At 44.6% G+C, this 19,443-nt stretch overlaps 2 protein-coding genes across 2 annotated transcripts in view; one reads left to right on the top strand and one right to left on the bottom strand.

Moving 5' to 3' along the window:
• The window catches only part of vat1 (vesicle amine transport 1), a 34,194-nt gene extending 26,814 nt beyond the window's left edge, over nucleotides 1-7,380 (top strand). Inside the window, exons 5-6 of the mRNA XM_061711527.1 lie at nucleotides 437-678; nucleotides 7,053-7,380. Coding sequence (XP_061567511.1) covers nucleotides 437-678; nucleotides 7,053-7,325 — 515 coding nt within the window. The 3' untranslated portion in view covers nucleotides 7,326-7,380. The remainder of the gene's footprint in view (nucleotides 1-436; nucleotides 679-7,052) is intronic.
• A 5,846-nt stretch (nucleotides 7,381-13,226) lies between these two features.
• On the bottom strand, nucleotides 13,227-19,180 carry si:busm1-163l24.3 (uncharacterized). The gene is made up of 4 exons (XM_061711507.1): nucleotides 18,979-19,180; nucleotides 16,192-18,879; nucleotides 13,798-14,006; nucleotides 13,227-13,331 (listed from the first exon to the last, which is right to left on the bottom strand). Exons 1-4 carry the CDS (start codon nucleotides 18,997-18,999, stop codon nucleotides 13,262-13,264), a joined length of 2,988 nt encoding a protein of 995 aa, XP_061567491.1. The 5' UTR covers nucleotides 19,000-19,180; the 3' UTR covers nucleotides 13,227-13,261.
• Nucleotides 19,181-19,443: the final 263 nt, after the last annotated feature.

The raw sequence follows: 19,443 nt of genomic DNA, 5'->3' as shown, positions 1-19,443 counted from the left end.
TTTACCATTTCTTCATTTCACAGAACTTCTAAAAGAAAAGCATAAAAGAAAAGAAAAAGTGGTTCAGCTGAGCAAGGCACTTTGGTCATTCGCTGTCAGTTCATGTGTCCATTTCCGTTTTGTATCCATAAAGAGTATTGATTCAAAACGGAAATGGACACATGAACTGACAGCCAATGCATGTGCGAATTTGAGTGAGAATTTGTCTGGAAAAAAGAAACTTTAGGATATCTATCTGAAGACAAAATGAACACAATAGAACTAAATAAATATTAAGGCTATGAGGATGTTGGTGTTTTGGGGGGGTTGCTTTTTGCCAACCTTACAGGTGGTAAATGGTGAAAGATTTAACAAACGTATGTAACATACACTGTATAAAATCACCAAAGTAGAGATTTTAAAGTCTTTCCCGTGACTTGACTCCCCTCCCTGTCAGGTGCGGCTAACATGCTGGCAGGCCAGAGGAAGAACCTGATCGCTGTAGCCAAGAACTGGTACCACCAGTTCTCCATCCACACGCTCAGCCTGATCCAGGGCAACAAGTCGGTATGCGGCTTCCACCTGGGCTACCTGGACGGGGAGATGGAGCTCATCAGCCAGGCCATGAACACCATCCTGGATCTGTACAAGCAGGAAAAAATCAAGCCCCGCATCGACTCCACCTGGCATCTGGAGCAGGTTTGTGTCCGTTTCTCTCACTTCCACCTGAAAATCATCATTTGTCAAACGCAAGACCAATTTGAAAGCAAAGTAAACATGCGAGGCTGAACCAGGAGAGACGGCTGCTAATCTGCCGGTGGAGATTAGGCTAATTTTCTTAGTCTTTCATAGTGAAACCTTATTATTGCAGCACAAAATCATGAGATAAAGTGGAATATGACATGTTCTGCATAGGGGCTTGTTCTTTAAACAACGTTTGTCGTTGGCCGATGAAGCAAAGCTTGGTAAAAAGTGCAAAAGTGTGCACATGTAAGTAAAAAAAGAAGACGTGTATAAGATATGTTTGCTGTGCATCTCATCATATAGGTGGAAACTACTGTTTACTGTCGGGCAGCATCCACATGAGATTACACTATTACGCCTCCACCCATGAATAGTGAGACATGTAACCACGAGCCATGTGTTCTGCAGCTTCTACAGTTAGTCATGTATATTAAATCCAACCATAACCATGCCTGAAAGATAATCAGAAAAGTGACAGGACTCTGGATGATGTCTGATGTCTGACTCTGATGTCTGAAGCCACTGTCTCCAATAATTGTCAATCTCCGGGTCTCTGGGACGGAGGTCACTGAAGCAGCGCCGTCCTCCACCATCCCGACTAACAACTGTCCAAATCAACAGTGTCAAATGTGCACATCGTCACGTAACGTCTGTGTCATCACAACCAGATGCTGCACGAGAAATTCCTCGTCTTTGTATTCGTCGTCTACCAGCGACGTCACGCGTGCATGTCCTCATGACGTACTGTATGCATGAGGAGCAACTTTAAGTGTTTTTTTTCCCACAGATGGACAGTTTCAGCAAAAGGCAAAGTCGTTTTTTTCAGGTTACCAAAGTATGCATGTCTGGTCCTGCAAAGCAAAAACATTTTTGATATTTGTTAGGGTTGGGACGATACGGGTAACTCACGATTCAATACTGTGGCGATATGTGGCCCACGATACACGATATCTCCGATATTTGATATATTGTAGGAAATTGATATATTGTTTCATCATTATATCACGATATATGTGACCAAAAAAGAAAAATACCCATAAAAAGGAAAACGTCTGTAGTTATGCATTCATTCAATGCCAAAACTTAGAATGTACAAAAGAAAGTGCATATATATATATATATATATATATATAATAGTACCTCACTGCCTCCTAGTCTTGTAAATGTAAACTGAACAGCTGGACACATTAGTGCATGAACAATAGTGCGGGGACAACCGCGTAAATCCATTATGTGTGTTGTAATAAAATATCAATATTTGGGGTCAGTTTATCGATTATTTATTCCGACAGAGAGCGCAACAATACATTGCAATATCGATTTTTTTCCCCCACCACTAATATTTGTGCATATCTGCACTTTATTTGGTGTCTTCGACTGAACAAGAATAAATGTAATTAAAGCTGCAAGCAGCGATGAACGGGCCCTCGCACTCACGTCCACCGCCCCCCATAAGCATATCAGAAATGACACCACCCACGACTCTCTATGTCAAACCATTCAAAAGTTATAGCAGAAAAAAGGAACAACCAATCAGAAGAAGGGGCAGGGCTAATTCAGGCCAATGAAGGTCAAGGACTCCATACAGAGTCTGATGACACCACCCACGACTCTCTATGTCAAACCATTCAAAAGTTATGGCAGAAAATCGGGACAACCAATCAGAAGAAGGGGCGGGGCTAATTCAGGCCAACGAAGCTTAAGGACTTATTACAGAGTCCCATGACACCACCCACAACTTCCTATGTCAAACCATTCAAAAGTTATGGCAGAGAAAAGTATTCTAGGGGGCGCTGTTGAGCCGTTAGGCCACGCCCATTAATGCAAACCATTAAATATCAAATTTATCGCCAAGTCTGTCTTGCATGCAAAATTTGGTGACTTTTGGAGAACTATCAAATATGGACCAATCAGATTTCAAAATGGCCGACTTCCTGTTCGGTTTCGGCCATGGCTCCAAGAGACTTTTGTTTAAGTTGCGCCATGATACAGGTGTGTACCGATTTTCGTGCATGTACATCAAACCGTATTGTGGGGCTTGAGGCACAAAGTTTTCCGGGGGGCGCTGTTGAGCCATTTTGCCACGCCCATTAATGCAAACCATGAAATATCAAATTTATCGCCAGGCCTGGCTTGCGTGCCAAATTTGGTGCCTTTTGGGGAACTATCAAATATGGACCAATCAGATGAAGGGGGGGTGCGCTTGTTGGCGTCTAGCGTCGCCACGGTAACACTTTTGAAAGAGAAAAGTAATGCGGGTGGTCGCAGGATGGAGACGCACATTTTGATGTATAACACACCTGGATGCACGTTACGGTTCGGGCCGTATTAATTCTCGAAGGAATGGCATGTATTGCTCCAAAATTACGTGATTAATTCGGAATGTTCAAAATGGCCGACTTCCTGTTCGGTTTTGGCCATGGCGCCAAGAGACTTTTCTTTTAGTTGCGACATGATAAAGAAGTGTACCGATTTTCGTTCATGTACGTCACACCGCATTGTGGGGCTTGAGGCACAAAGTTTTTTCTGCCTGAACCAATCAGATGAAGGGCGGGCGCGCTTTTTGGCGTCTAGCGTCGTCACGGTAACGCTTTTGAAAGAGAAAAGTAATGCGTGGTGTCGGAGGATGGAGACGCATATTTTGATGTATAACACACCTGGGTGCTCGTTACGGTTCGGGCCGTATTAACTGCCGAAGGAATGGCATGAATTTCGCCAAAATGACACGATTAATTCAAAATGGCTGACATCCTGTTCGGTTTCGGGCATGACTCCAAGAGACTTTTCTTTAAGTTGTGCAATGATACAGGTGTGTACTGATTTTCGTGCATGTACGTCAAACCGTATCGTGGGGCTTGAGGCACAAAGTTTTCCGGGGGGCGCTGTTGAGCCATTTTGCCACGCCCATTAATGCAAACCATAAAATATCAAATTTTTCGCCAGGCCTGGTTTGCGTGCAAAATTTGGTGACTTTTTGGGCACGTTTAGGGGGGCAAAAAGGCCTTCCTTTTGTCAGAACAATAAGAAGAAGAAGAAGAAGAATAATTCCTGCAATTACAATAGGGCCTTCGCACTGCAAGTGCTCGGGCCCTAATTAGGATACAGTGAACTAAAAGAAATGTAAGGTGCTAGTGAGCCCTTGGGATTAAGTCTGGGTTCATTATTTTCATATCATGCCACCCTTCATGCCACTGATGAGGCATGTTTTCATCATCGCTTCATGTTTAGTTTTAATGTTCCTAGTTAAAGCTCCTCTGAAGAGCAAGTCCCATCCATGTTCCTCTTGCTGATAGTGTGACTAAAGCCATTATCGTGCACCTCCCTCTGAATGACCAGATGATTCATTGTGAGTCAGGTGCATTTACAACTGGATTACAATGCTCTCCACCGTCTTACAAGCGCTTACGACTCCCAGCGTGCGTGTGGCTGCCAGGTGAGTTAGTGTCTGCGCGTGTTGCGTCTTTGTGTGTCTGCAGCAGCTGGGCGTGGCCCCCGAGGCTCGCGCTCAACAGGCCCAGTTTGTCCTAAAGAAGCTCTGTGTCTTTTGTCGTATACGTGTCACTCGGGGCGACAGACTCGGATTGTCGCTGACAAAATTAACGCAGCTAAAAGACATGAATGGAGAGAGTGTGAAACCCCGGTTAGAAAGGCGGCCTCAGAGCCTGACATCCTCTGTTGTCAAAGTCTGAGCCGGTCAGTATTTTGGCTGTGTTGACTGTGGCCGGAGAGAAACGCCCGCTGTCTCTCTCTCCCCCATCTGACGCTCTTTCTTTGCCTCTCCATCTGTCTGCTCTTTATATCAGATTCCTCTTTGCCATCTTTAGGTTATTAACTCTCGCTCCGTCTCTGTCTATCTAGCGTCATTCTTTCTCCTCTTCACTGTGTCTGTCTGTGTGGTTTTCTTTTTTTCCCTTTTTTTTTTTTACCCTTTCTCTCTTGTTGCTATGGCGACATCCTTTAGTCAGCATGTGCGTCTGTCTCAGGGAGGGGCCTTGAAAGAGGCATGAAGGAGTGTGAAGATTAAGAGGAGAGATGAAGGTATATGTTAGTCTATCTTGGGAGCTTAGGTTTATGACGGCGACTGCAAACATTGCTGCTGCCGTTTCTGGTAGCGGCGAACACAGAAAAGCTGCTGGGGGAGAGCAGCGGATGGAGCACGGATGCCACGCCCTGGCCCCCATTTATCACCCCCGCCCCATGCCGCTCTTTGCTGTTCGTCAAGAAATCAATAGACGTGCTTGAACAATATTTAGAAATTAGCAGGGCGATTTCCTCCTGCAGATTCATTATCTGCATCTGCACTGATACCCAAGAGGATAATGATCATGTCAGAAGCCACAAATGGCACAATCTTGTCCGAGATGCCTCAGGGGGGGGTGTGTTGTTTGAGCTTGAGAAAGTGGAAGTGGGTGGAGTTGACAGAGGAGCCTCAGCCCCTCTCACTTTCATTCACATTTAAAATGAATCTTTTAATTCTTGCTCTCTCTTCCAGCGCACGCTCTTCATCTCAGGGATACCAGTTGCTCTCTCCGCCCCCCTCCTACTTCCAACTCCCACACTCTGCCTCTTTCCCATGTGTCTGAGACGTCAGAGCCACGTTTCAGCCGGGCTTTACGTTGCTAGGAGATGGCCCTGTTGCCGTGGCACTGGTCGTTAGGTGGTCTGCCTGCCTCGCGCAAATAAGGGGGGGGGTTGGAGGACGGAGGGAGGGAGGGATGTGATGGCGACGGGAACAGACAGTGGACAGAGCTCAGTGCTCAAGAGGAGGGTGGGGCAGGTCTTGGCCGGGATCCTCCACTCATCATTATGATGGAGAGGCCACCGCTGAGAGAGTTCAGGGGTTCAATATTACAGTCTAATCTGGAGTGTAAAATATGGGGCTTGATAAGAGAAAGTACTTTCTTTGGATACAGACAAAAAAAAACATGCAGGGTTATGCTCCATCAACCTAACGAGCATTTTTGGGGAGAGGAAAGCTTGCAGGGATCATGACAATTTAAATCCACACCTGAGATGTGAACCTGGTGCTAATCAACACACGCACGTGCTTAACCCTCTCCACTGATCAGTTTTCAATAAATCTGCAATATCTTTATATATATACATATATATATCCTTTATTTAACCAGGTGAAAGACTCATTGAGATTAAAACCTCTTTTTCAAGAGTGACCTGGCCAAAATGGCAGCATAAAAAGAATAAAACAATACATACAAACACAGTCAGTCACACATTCCGGGGAAACAATAAAAACAATAGTAAAATTTACACAACGGGGCAGTTGCAAGAATCGAGAGAGCTAATTTCTCTGTCTTTTAAAATGGATTTAAATTTACCCAAGGATACAAGCTCAACCAATTTCAAGTCCTTCTGCGCATCATTCCAAGTTGAGGGGGCAGAAAACCTGAACGCCTTTTTTACCCAGTTCAGTTCTGGCTCTCGGGACCTGCATCTGAATAAAGTTCTGTGAGCGCAGGCCATAATGGCTGATGTTTCTACACATGTGCACGCACAAATATGTAGGGAGACGTCCCAAAATGGATTTGTAAATAAAAGTCAGCTACGGACAGGCAAAGAAGGACAATTGGCAGCAGCATACAAAAAACAGTGATGTACCTGATAGCTGCAGCCGGTGATAAAGCGCAAAGCACAAATGATACACGGTATCTTTCTTTATTTAGAATACACAGCGGCAAACATTTAACGTAGGAGCAATAAACTTTCAAATGTTTTGCATTTTTGCAGCATTTGGACATCAGATAAAATCATGGGAAACGTTTCTGCCTAATTGGTTTTGAGGAATTTTTGACTCCTTTTTACTTCATTTGCACTGGTCAAAACCACTTTGTGGCCGGGTGGAGAGGTTGACGGGACACGCACCTGTGTCCCATCCACCTGAGTGGCTGCCACGCCTCCACCCGGCCTGCCTTTATAACGCAGAGCTGGAGAGCAGAGAGGGGTCGGAGGAGCTGCTGTCATGCAGAGGTGCTTGTGCACTGTGTGTGGGTGGTCTGGGTGTTTAATTGAGAAATAAAAAGGGTCTGCACAAGCTTCGTGTCTCTCCATCCTTCGGGCGGGCCCCCGTGGCACGCACCCTGCCACACACTTAATTTTTACTTCAAAGACTTTTTAAGTCATATCTAAACCAGTATCATTTCTCGTATACTGCCCATTAAAATAATAATTGACGACCAGCCTGGAGGATTTGTGTTTAGACTGGTATTAGATCAGTGGACAAGGAGCAGGCGTCTGCACTTTCCCCGGATATTTGTGTCTTGCACTCGTCCTGCCCGCCATAATTGCCTTATCTTCCTCCGTCTCTCCCCCAGGTCGGTGATGCCATGAGGAAGATGCAGGAGAGGAACAACATCGGCAAAGTGATCCTCACCACAGAGCCCATGCCCGAGGAAGAGAAGAAGGAGGAGGCCAAGAAAGAGGAGAAGAAGGAGGAGAAGAAGAAGGAAGACAAGAAGAAGGATGACAAGAAGAAGGACGATGGAAAGAAGGAGGAGAAGAAGGATGACAAGAAGAAAGAGGAACCTAAGAAGGAGGAGAAAAAGGAGGAGGAGAAGAAAGAGGAGCCTAAGAAGGAGGAGAAGTGAGGGGGGATAGATGGATAGTCAAGCAGACCAGCAGGGAGTTAGTGTCCTGGGAGCAGGGGGTGTGGTGGGAACGAGCATCATCGGGGGAGGAGATGTGGAGGGGTGGGGGTGGAGGGTTAGCAGGGAGGGGAAGGATTTGGGGTAGATTTGAAAAAGATCATGTCATTATCAGTGTTTCACCTTCACCTCCAGTCCACCGTCATTTCTCAGGCGTGGCTCCACCCACCTCACCAAAACTGTTTCCTCATTTTGTCTAAATTTCTCACCGTCCCTCATGAGATCCATTCTTTTTTCCATCAATTGCTTGTTTGTTTGTTAGTTTTTTTTTTGCTTATGGGAATAGAGACGAGAGAGCTATGGAGTGATGGCGTGTACGATCCGGGCCTCAGGCAAATTACCGTCTCCTTGGCGACCCTAATCCCCGCTAGCGCCGCCGCCCCTCCCTCGAACCCTGTGCCCCTACGCACCTCAACTCCCACTGTGTTAAATTGTTCTGCTCTGACTTCCACTTGCACCCTCCCCCTCCCGTCCTCACCCCCCCCCCCCAACCCCCCCTTTACACACCTCCCACACCGTCACTACGAATCACCCCAATGCACCCACGGGCCAGACCCACAGACAGGACGCAAAGACAGGCAGAGCCACGGCGAGCCACACCCACCCACACGTCGCTCTCGCTGACCACTTCTTGGTTATGTCACTGACGGATGAGTCAGTCTCGCCTCTGATTGGCTGACGCACCTCACCTCCCCAGGAGACGATCCCATCGTGATTTTGATCATGCAGATCGATTTCTTGTGTCAATGCCGCGGGGCATTGACACATATATATGGCCTTATCCTCGTCGGAGGAGGAGGGGGGAAACGGCTCCATAACGCATCCTTTCCCACCAGATATTCAGCTAGGTTTGCAGACCCGGCTCCAGTTTTGCACTTGCCTGAATATGAATTTTCCCTCATAATGAGCCTTTTTGTGCTGCTTTGAATGGGGAGGCTGAAATTATTGCTGAGCTTCCTTCTCCTTAGTTACAGATTTTTCTAGCTGACCAACTGTTGGCAAGAAGTGCACAGTGCCAATTAAGAGAGAATTTGTTTCAGTTCAAACGAGCAACAAATACACACACCAACATGCACACTCTGAATGTGATGAAAGGGGCACTGTCATCACATAGACAGTGAAGCGCCTGAAGTGAGCAAGTTAAGAATGTGAATACAAGTTCTTTTTTTTTTTCCCCTCCGCATCAGGCCTTTTTTTGTGCCCTCCCTGATCCTCCTCGAGGCATTCCACGACATTCTCCTCCTTTCACAGCGACCACTTGCCTGTCGATCACCGTGACCCGAGAGAGAGGAGATTCAGCCGGAGCTGGTGTCCATTCTTTGCTTCGCCACTCCGCTCTTTCTTTCTCTCTCTCTCGCCCTCCTTCTCTGTTTCCCTCTCGATGGTCGGCATAGCAACAGGCGTCAGGCTTGTCAGAGATGGCCCCGTGGTTCATTTCTCTGACTCCCTCTCCCCGTGCGCCTCTTTTTCCGCTCTCCTAACTCCACGTCTGCCAAACGGCCGGTGCTTTTTACCCATGTTAAACATGGAGAACATGTATTGATAATCTAAAAAAAAAAGGGGAGGTGGAGCAGCTTTAAAGGTTATCTGTGCTGCTTTACTAGACTGTAATTTCAAGTGAGCCTGAAATTCAAATCTTTACATTGACAACGTGTGCAATTCCTAGCATGCTGCAAACATAGCGCACCACTCCCCCTAATGGACATTATGCATCTTGTCTCATTCATGAGAAATCTTTCAACTTCAAACGTCGGCTCTGCCTGCCGGTGCCTGCCTGTCTTTGTGTCCAGCTTCACTGTTGAGACTCAGATGGTGACTAGTGACTTTGTTTAAAAAAGAAAAAAAAAAAAAAGGAAAAAAATGTGTTAGCATGAGTGGCCTCCCTCATGTGCTGTGTGTGGTGCGCCATTGTGTGTGAAGACGTGTGTGTCCTCAGGTCATTTGTCAGGTTTTAAAAGCAGCCAACCCTACCTACTCCTACCACTTTTCCACCTTCTCTGCCACCTTACACTACTCTGCTACAGCGCTACGTAGCTCCAAACCAACCCTCCCTTCCTACTATCTCTCTCCCTCCTGTCTGATAAGAGGCCTGTGTTACGAGGACACTTTGGTATTAGTATTTTTGCACTCTGCTCGGTGATCTTAATGCACTTGCGAGCATGGCAGTCGCACTCCGGGCCCCGCGCAGGCTTTGATTACGGCTTCAGGTTTGTGGTCTGTTTCCCATCGTCCGCTGCATCTGTTGAGGCAGCACAGGTGGCAGACGCACAAACACTCGCGGGAAAAGGTCCCTCTCATTTTCGAGCTTGCCAGTTCCTGCTTTTTTGGCCGACTTCTCCTGGGTGGCAGCTAAAAATCAAAGCATTCATCCATCCTTGACTGTGGGAAGTGAAATGTGGAACAGGGTGATCTGGGCCGGAGTGCGAGCGCCACGCTGGTGTGGGGAGTGATTGTGTCCCGTCAGCCTCTGGTTAGTGTTCTGTTCTAATCTGTTGGGCTCCCTTCGTGAACCTGTGGACAGTGCTTCTGTTCCGAGTGCCATGTGAGAATCAAATGCTTCAGTAAAAGAAAAAAAAAGAATTAAAAGAGATGTTTTACATGCTATGTTATTTTGATTTACCTTTATATTTTCATTTGTTTCGTTTTGTTATCCAAGGGTTTAAAGTTCAAAGCGCATACAGTACGCTACGGTATGTGGGGACCTGCCAACCTGCACTCCTTTTTAAATGTGATGAAGTTTTTCTGTTGGTCCAAATGTGTGCCAAATTGTATGTATATTCCTCTGTCGATGCTTTGAATATTAACAGTGCATAAAAATATATAAAGAAAATTCTGCTTTTGGATGCATTTCCGTCAACCTTGAAGAGGAAAGAAAATGCTAAATGAGATGTGACAGTGTATCAGATTTGTATTCCAAATGCTCATGGGTGCTGACAGTTTTGTTTTGTTTGTTTATTTGTTTGTTTTTTTTAGTCTTGCAGTTTACAGTTTACAATTTTTGATTGGTTGCAGTCTTGCTCATGCATAGGTCCGTGCTGTGCCTCCCACCTTGCACAAAGCTTACCTCAATCCGAGGCCCCATCCTTTTGTATTTATATCATTTCCACTGTGTTTTTACCAGCTCAAGCATCATCTCAGCCACAACTAGTAGAGCTCTCCCATGTGTTTGCAACTATAAATATAATGAAGGTCCATTTAAGACACAAGAGTTCCACCGAAAGATGAAAGTTTAGGAAGGTCTGCGATTTTCCTCCAAACCCAAGGTTTCACAGTATTCCTTTCTGTTTACGTTTCTTTCAGTACGTTTTGCAAATGGTCCATGAAACAAGTTAGGGAAACAGATGTGCTCACACAGCTGTGCAGGAATGCCAATGCTGTAACACAGCTGAACAAAACCCCAACTTATTGGCCGATAACACCTCAGCCCTGGCCTGCCCCAGACACAACATATCCGCTTTACAGCTGGTTGCGGTTCACTCGAGGATTGCTAGTCGTTCCTCTTTTCCTGTGCTGCATCTGCAGAGCCTCTTGGCTGGTGCAGCGGTCGAGCAGCGAGCCAAACCCCCCTCTCCGTATCGGCCCCCTTTCTCTACATACACATTCGCTGAGAATTAAACATCACTTTGACATCTGGAATTTGACATCGCATGCGTTCATCTGCATGTGGAAAACAGATTAGAAGCAGGTTTTTTTTTTTCTTCTTTTGTAATTTCCCTTTGGTCCATTTGAGCTAATGCCTTTGAGATGAACTCAGCAGGCCGGGTGCTTGGTGTCTGGGTTTGGGGTTCAAACGGATCCACTGGTTCAACTTAAGCCCACCCATTCCAACTCTGGCCTGCTGTCTGAGAGCTTTTCCATCACAGCGAGGCAGGACTGTATGTCATTTTAAAATGGTTTCCCAGTCATCCCAGACACTTATGCAAGAGCAACTGAAGAGATGCACAGGAAAAACAGTTACAATGTGAGGAAAAAAAAGAATAAAACAGAGGTAATTCTTTTTTTTTTTCAATTTTAGATTTGATAGTACTAACTAACCCTTAGTCTGGTCAGAAAAACACGAGTGCAATTTTTCCGATAGCTTCTCTTCCGTTTGTCTTGGCTTGCACCTCACGTCTCCCACAGGCACCGCTGTTCAACTTTGAGGCGAATTTTTGTTTTAAATGGATTCTCAGGTCATTCCAGTTTTCTTCATGCAGGAAACCATTTAACCGAGCATTTACTGAGACACACACACTCACCCATCATGGTTCCTGAGAGTTCACAACACAAACTTTTTGAGCCATTCATCTCTTAAGACCCTCTTTGATCTAAAGGGAGCATACGTCAGTGGCTTACAGTATTTAAAAGTTCAGTGCCCCTGTGTTCACTCATCCACACTGACAACCTAAACACCCACATCTGCTTGCAGCCACTTTTGAGGTATGGCAAAGCTGACGCTTCGCTGAGATGCTGAGGAAGTGCAATCTGCTTGGGCTTACCATGTACAGTACTAGGATGCATGTTTAGCCAACCATTAAAGAAACCGTGTTTGTATAGATGGCCGTTAGTTTCATGTAGTGGTGTGAGGGAAGAGAGTGCCAGTCTGCCGCCGCCCCCCCCCCCATGCATCCCGAGTACCTGTTCTCACCATCAGCATGGGCACTGCCAAGGCTCAGCTGGTGAATATATGAGACATCTTAACCTATCTCTGGGAATGCTTCAGGAACTCGCTTCACTTCCATCCCGCCACGCCACACATCACCTGTTAGACACCTATCTTCTACAAGGCATACACAACAGGTTGATTTCTCAGTCTCCTTCACTCTGTCCATCCATGGCTTCTTTTTTTTTTCTTCCCACCCCCTCCTGGTTGCAAACACACTTCTCGTCTTTGTTTTTTAAACCCTTTGAATTGATGCTGCTTCTGTGCTTGACTATGGGTTTACTGTGTGGTGCCATGTTGTCCACATGGCTTTTAGAGCTTGTAATGCTTCAGTGTGTAATGTTACCATATGCCTTACATGTTTTCCAGGACTAATAAAAAAGGAAAAAAAGAAGAAAAAAAAAGCATAACAAAAAAAGTCAGGAAATGTTCTCTTTTATTTCTGTGCCAGCTCTAATCCAGGACAGAATTACCTGACCTGGATGTATTTACTGTCTCATTTCTTACAAATAACTGCCTAATTTTCCAAAACTGAATGAAAGGACGGTTTAAAATATCTTTCCATATAGCAGTAGTCAGACAACACGGTATAAATTGACGTGTTTACAACAAATATAGTGAAAGAATAGAAAAATATTTAAACATATACACATATTTCTTTAAGATAATTATGCAAGGTCATTAAAAAAAACATTTAAGATTGAAAAACCTTTAAAAACCAAAAAACAGTAAGGCAGCCAAGTCAGCCAAATATATAAATCAGATTAGCATAACAATTTCTGTTAAAGTGTAAATAATCAAACACTGTACAACAAAATAACCTGAAATTAATCAAATGCAGTGCAAATTGCATAAAACGAAAAATATGTATGTGTGCGTATTCATATATATATATATATATATATATATACACACACATATATATATATATATATATATATATATATATATATATATATATATATATATATGTGTGTGTATATATATATATATATATACACACACATATATATATATATATATATATATATATATATATATATATATATATATATATATATATATATATATATGTGTGTGTATATATATATATATATATATATATATATATATATATATATATATATATATATATATATATATATATATATATATATATATATATATACACACATATATATGTATATATATACATATATATATTCCTTCTCTTCGTTGTTTTCTTTGTGGAACCTGGCTACTCAATCCCATACTTGTTCAGGACTGCAGACAAGCGCGTCAGGTAACTGGAGTCTGGGTAGCCTTTCCTGAAAAAAAAGCAAAAAAACAAGATATTTCATCTTAGATTTAAGGTCTTCTGATCTGCAACCTCATGTGAAAGTAAGCAATGGTTATGTTTGTCCACAGTACAGAACATAGAGGTTTCACGACCCTAAGTAACCATGAGATGCTTTTGTGTTGAGCATCTTTGAGATGACTGGAACACCAGCCCAGGAATATAAAAGCATCTAACCATATGTAAATGAACCAACATGCAAACATAATGTTTTAATTCTAACTGTAATGAGGAGTTTAACTCTTAATTATAACCCTTTGTGAATGCAAAATAGAAAAGTGTTACGACCAGTGAAATCAGTGTACGGTCACTTCCCAATTTTGAAACCTTTTGTTTAACTGCAACCTTTTGTGCTGTTGACCAACACAGCCATAGTTCATGTTCAAAATAAGATGTGGCTGGCAGTCCTGTTAAACATTCAGACCAGGTTAACTCACTCTGCTTTGCCTCCAATTGTGCTGGTCTTATGTGGGATGCAACCCCAGATGACGGTGGCTTCTTCACCCTGGCCTGTCACCGTGAAGGTGAGTCCCTGCTTGAAGGCTTTCAGCAGTCTGGGAATAAGCTTCTTCGCATTGGCAGAGTCGGGGAGATAGGCCTCGAATAGACCTCCTTTAAATGGTTTTCCAGGAGATGGGTGATTGTCCTGATAATGAAAAAAACAGAATAAACTTTTTTTTTATACTTTACAAATCAAAAAGTGAAAGTACTTTTCTTTCACATAGCCACGAGAGTTACCGGTATATTTCAACACCAGCAGTCTGCTTGGCATGCTGGGTAAGAATTTGCTTTTTTTCTTTTGACAATAAATAAGTAAAGAATTGTGGGAAATATTTAACATGTAGCTTTATTATGCCTTAACATGCAGTCATGTGAAAAATAATGCATTCCCTTCACTTAGGACATTAAAAATGTCATTTTTCTTACTTGGTCTCAAAACTAATTAAAAATGCAAAACATGTTTGTGAAAAAGTACGCCCTTTCAGGTATTCAGAGAACAAGTATTGGTCCTCTATAAGAGCAGACAGACTGCTCTGGAACATTCAGGTGTGTGTTAACACAATTACACGGAGGAACAACATCAGCCAACATCTTAGAGAAGCTATAGTTTCTACCTAGCTATCTCAAAAAGGCTGAAAAGAAATTTCCACATAATTTGGAGTCCACAACTTCACAGTAATTGCACTACAAAGATATAATAGAGACCCCCTCTTCGCTCCACCTCCACACTCCAGCTGTGCATTCCTAGGAGTAAATTCCCTCCCCAGTGTATGCATTCACAAAGCAGTATGACATTCCTCAGTCTGTGGACGGTCCCTTTCCTCTACTTCATGGTCCACAATCAGTCTCTAATGTCTCCGGCTGCTTTATTCAGTCATTCAGTCAAACACAGAATGGTGGTGAAAAGAATTCCAATAAAAAAAATAAAACTTCTACCTAGTAGTTCCTGAGAAACTCATACAGCTGCACAGGCCTTATTCCCAGTCGCTGACGGAGTTTGCCAATACCAAACCAAATTACCAAAACTGTCCACAGCTGGAGGAGGACACGTCTGCTGCTGAGGGACCATGGCCCGGCTTCAGCACAACACGTGGAGGCAAAAGGGTTCTCTGAGTAGCTCCGGCCCCAAGTCGGATGACAAAGCTCAAAATACAGCCTTCAAGCCAAAGCCTACCTCTCTAGTCTCCTTATTTTTTTTTGGGGGGGGGGGCTCTGAACACCGCTGTCAGATGGCGACAGAGGTGAAAAAAACTTGCTGTGTGACTGAGGCTCGAGAAATAGAAAACATGTGCGGCCATAACTTACAATGTCACGTTTAGAGAAAAGCAAACACAGCATATCAGCAAAAACATCCCATAACACATGTTAAGCATGGCGATGGGGGGGAGTATTTGGGCTTGTTTTGCAGCCACTGGACCTGGACGCCTTACAGCCAATGAGTCAACCATGAACTACAAAAACGATTCTGAGTCGAGGCCATCAGTCGGACAGTAAAGAAAGGTAGAAGTCCTGACCTCAACCTCAGTGGAATATCATAGTTGGGACCTTAAAAAAACTGTCAACAAACTGAAGAAACATTTTAAAGACAATTTGGCCAAAAGTTCCTCCCTGATAAAGTGAAATATTGATGACATCATACAGAAAACAATTACTTCAAGTTGTTTCTGCTAAATGTGGCTTGAACTTTAAATCAAAGAGTGTTTTTTTTTGTTGTTTTTTTTACCCCATTCAATCTTTTTCCTCATTTATGCTTCCTTATATCATCAGTAAACTATGGCACGGACTAATATGAATTTCTCAGGATCAGAGTTTTTTTTATCCATCCATCCATCCATCCATCCATTATCTATACCGCTTTATCCTTTGTAGGGTCACGGGGGGTCTGCTGGAGCCTATCCCAGCTATTTTCAGGTGAGAGGCAGGGGTTACACCCTGGACAGGTCACCAGTCCATCGCAGGGCCACATATAAATACACAAACCATGCACACTCACGCTCACACCTACGGGCAATTTAGAATCATCAATTAACCTAATATGCATGTTTTTGGACTGTGGGAGGAAGCCGGAGTAACCGGAGGGAACCCACGCAAGCACGGGGAGAACATGCAAACTCCACACAGAAAGGCCCCTGCCTAGTTTTTTTTATTATGTTCTTATACACACAACATTAGAAGTGAAAGAGTGTGTCATTTACTTTTCTCACAATTGTTACAAGTGTGAACATCAGGTACTCAAGACAACCTGACTGGCACTGCAGCTTAAACAACAGAAAAACACCCTCCATTGGATATAACATCTATCAGTGTGAAGCTTTAAGTGAGCTACTCACCCCTTGGATCCCATCGGGAATACGGTAAGTGATCTTTATGACTAAGTCCTTGATGTGACCCGGTAAACTGATCTGTAATCTGGACGTCTTCATGTCGCCACGCAGGCCACGAGGTGTTTGGTCCGTCTCATGACAAACGCTGCAGTTGTGATGCTGTGTTTCCAGGCACCTTGGGCACATGCTAAGCCCACACTTCGTCAATATCGCCATGCTCTGCTCACAGTTACAGATGGCCTGACCTCCCTGACCTAACCTGGATTCCTCTGGATGGTTCGGGATTTCCGCATGCCTTTGCCGTGTGCTATCTCCCTTGGTCGCATGCGTGGTTCTCTCTTTCTTGGTTGCTTTTGGAGTGGTGCCATTCACAGGACTCGGACCTGCATCATTTCTTGTCATAGAGTGATTACTCAATGGCTGAAGCTTCTGTCCATATGCCCCCGCTTTAGCTGTAATATTCACTTTCTCCTTAATAACAGGCTCTTTCCTCACTGATGATTGACTAACAGATCCATTTACAACCTCCTTCTCCCCAAAGTCACTTCTGTAGGTTGTTTTCCAATCCTGGCTCACGCTGTTCCCCGCAGCTTTACCTGACTGGGTCTCTTGCATCACCTGAGATTCACCGTGTAAATGCAATCCAGTTGTTAGGTCCGCGCTCATTCGTACAGAACCGGGAGAATAGTCGTAAGGGGGGTTAGAGAAGAGGTGTTGCCCCGGTTCCCCTTTAAATACTTCCCGAAGTGAAGCACCAACCTTGGAACACAACTGTTTTGGTCCAACAAGATATAACACTTCCTTCGAAATGTGGACGGTAACCTTCTTAAAGCGGCTCCTTATCTCAGAGCAACAAGCCTGGAGGGTTGCATCTGCTTCATCAGTGACGCCGAGCTCTGAAAAACGTAGTCCAACAATATAGAAGTCTTCACTAACCGAGTCAACTAGCTTCTGTAAACTTTGCTGGCATGAAGTCAATTTGGCCGAGTTTGCCCCTTTTAGGACAATAGTCAGATCCTTACTACTACCCTCTTTGCCACTCTCTTTCACCTGAACATCAGAGGTAAGGTCCTCCACTCGGGTTTGGTAGGCATCCTTTATGTAATCCCACATAACACTGGAAACAGAAATCTCTGCGTTGTGGACTTCGTGCTTGTCTCTTCCTGTTAGGCTACTGAAGCTAGAGGATCTCCCCCGGGCCCTGACTGATGACTTGCTGGCATCGCCGAGGCTTTTCTGACCCGCAACTTGAGTCTTCTGCTGAAGCGTTCCTGAGAAACTGCTGGCCCGCTTCAAGGTGGAACCAGACCCTGGAGGTGGAAGTGAAGCGCTTTCGGGCGGCTTGGAATGAGAAGTACTAAACGGGGGCACTGTATTCTTGGGTTTAGTATCCATTTCTTTGTTCAAAGAGGTTTTATTCTGCATGGCGGTAGGTGGAACTAATGCATAGTTTGGTCTAAACAATATGTCCTCTCCAGTGTTTTGGGCTACTGCTGACGGTCCATCATACCCTAACAATGGACTGAGACCTGTTTGCCTACTGGGCGATGGGTTTGTTCTGAAGGAGAAGTCGGTTGGAAATCGAGAGCCCAACGCAGGCATCCCCGAATCTTTAAACCGTGCCGCAAGTTTATACTTTTTGGCTCCATCAGCTCTACCTTCATCTTCCAAATCCCAAGATCCCACGGTTGAGGTCACACCATGAGGGACTTGTTCTTCATGAGCTTGCGATGAAGACGCTGAACCTGAATCATACAAAGGGTACCGAAGAAGGCTACCTTCATCCTTCCTTGTATCTCTCTCTCTATCACAGTCCAGAAGAAGGAGCTTTGCTTCAGACACATCACTACTCCTCCCAATGATGTAAATATTTTTCTCGTCCTCATTCAGAAGAAGTTTGGGAAGTTTGAGACGTAAATTCTCCACAGCCAGTTGCAGTCCTCCTCTGGGGGACAAGCTAGACTTAGAGACCTGAGATCGACGGATCATCGTCTCGTTTTCCTGATAAAGCTGACTTATTGCCTCACTAGCCAGCTTCAAACACTCCTGCTGCTGCCTCTCCCCCATCCCTGCCGTTTCTGCAACTTTAAGAAACAGGGTGGTCACGCCCTGGTTCGTCTCAGGTATGACCTCAGTGTTATAGCGACTGAGGATATGATGGTACTCCGTCCTGCAGTGTCTCTCCAGGTACTGGAACAAGTCTGCATCCACAATTAAAGTGAAGTCCTCTACGAACGTGGGAGGGGGCTGTAAGGCTCCAGCCTCCGTGTTGCTTCCATCCTCCCAGCCATAACCCCCAGGTGTCAGATCCCTTTTTGAGCCCAAGTCCTTCTTAGTAGATGTCCTGCCAGTGTCATTATTTTCTTCTTGTTTCTTTTCCTTGTGTGGTTTTCTCCTCGTATTGTCAGACACTTGAGCTTGATGCTTCTGTGAGGGCTGAACAGACCAGGACCCATTGGCGGCACTTTGACCAGGCTCTTTGTTGTCTGCTGACCCTGGATCTTGAGGAAGATGGTCGAGTAGTTGAGCCAAGACAGCCTGAACTTGTGAATAGGAACCGGACAGTGTACAGAGTGGCTCGGTAGCAGCGTAGGTTATCTGGACCTTTGGGTAGCTCTCACAAAAGCTCTCCAATGCAGTGATTCCACAAGGAAGGTGGTGGTAGTTAATAGTTGCTGATAACCTTAAGACAACCTAAGATTATGGAGACAGAGGAGCAACCAACAGTCATTAATGTTGCACTATAATTCAGTGTTCATTTATAAATTGTGCATAAACTACAGCCAAACATACCTGGTCTGGATCTAAGCTCATACGAGGCTGCGTTACAGTGAGTTTGTACTTCCTTTCATCCACTTCCAGAATGTGTTGGCTGAGCTGAATTACTCTCTGTGCCACTGTGTGAGAGGGGTCATTGGAGGGAAATCAATCACAGTCTGTGAAGCACCCTGACTAAGCGTTTCTGCCATTGGCCACTCCATTGACTTGCCTGCCAGCAACAAGCTCAATGTAAATCATTGGCGACGGCAGACATAATGCAATACTTTACTAATACTAAATGCAAATAACTGCTGGCGTGTCAGCGGGGGAAAGTGCGAGGCGTTTTTCGATTGAGTTGTGAGAGTCGGTGATAATTAAAAGCATTTCCACAACGCAATGTCAATAATGGAAGAAGTAAATTATTCAAAAATATCCACATGCATCGACCCCACTGACCTATGCCGTCCTCGAAGGTGATGAGCGCAGACACAGGCGTTT

Source organism: Cololabis saira, chromosome 21 (assembly GCF_033807715.1).
Source record: "Cololabis saira isolate AMF1-May2022 chromosome 21, fColSai1.1, whole genome shotgun sequence".
Taxonomy (NCBI): Eukaryota; Metazoa; Chordata; class Actinopteri; order Beloniformes; family Belonidae; genus Cololabis; species Cololabis saira.
The sequence above is the reverse complement of the archived record's forward strand: the minus strand, read 5'-3'. Positions and strand labels throughout refer to the sequence as shown.

Coding starts and splice junctions, on each gene's coding strand:
- si:busm1-163l24.3 (XM_061711507.1), bottom strand. CDS start 18,999: ATGAGCTTAGATCCAGACCAG. Junction 14,007..16,191: donor TTCCCGATGGGATCCAAGGG/GTGAGTAGCTCA, acceptor TTTCATTATCAG/GACAATCACCCATCTCCTGG. Junction 13,332..13,797: donor ACAATTGGAGGCAAAGCAGA/GTGAGTTAACCT, acceptor CTTTTTTTTCAG/GAAAGGCTACCCAGACTCCA.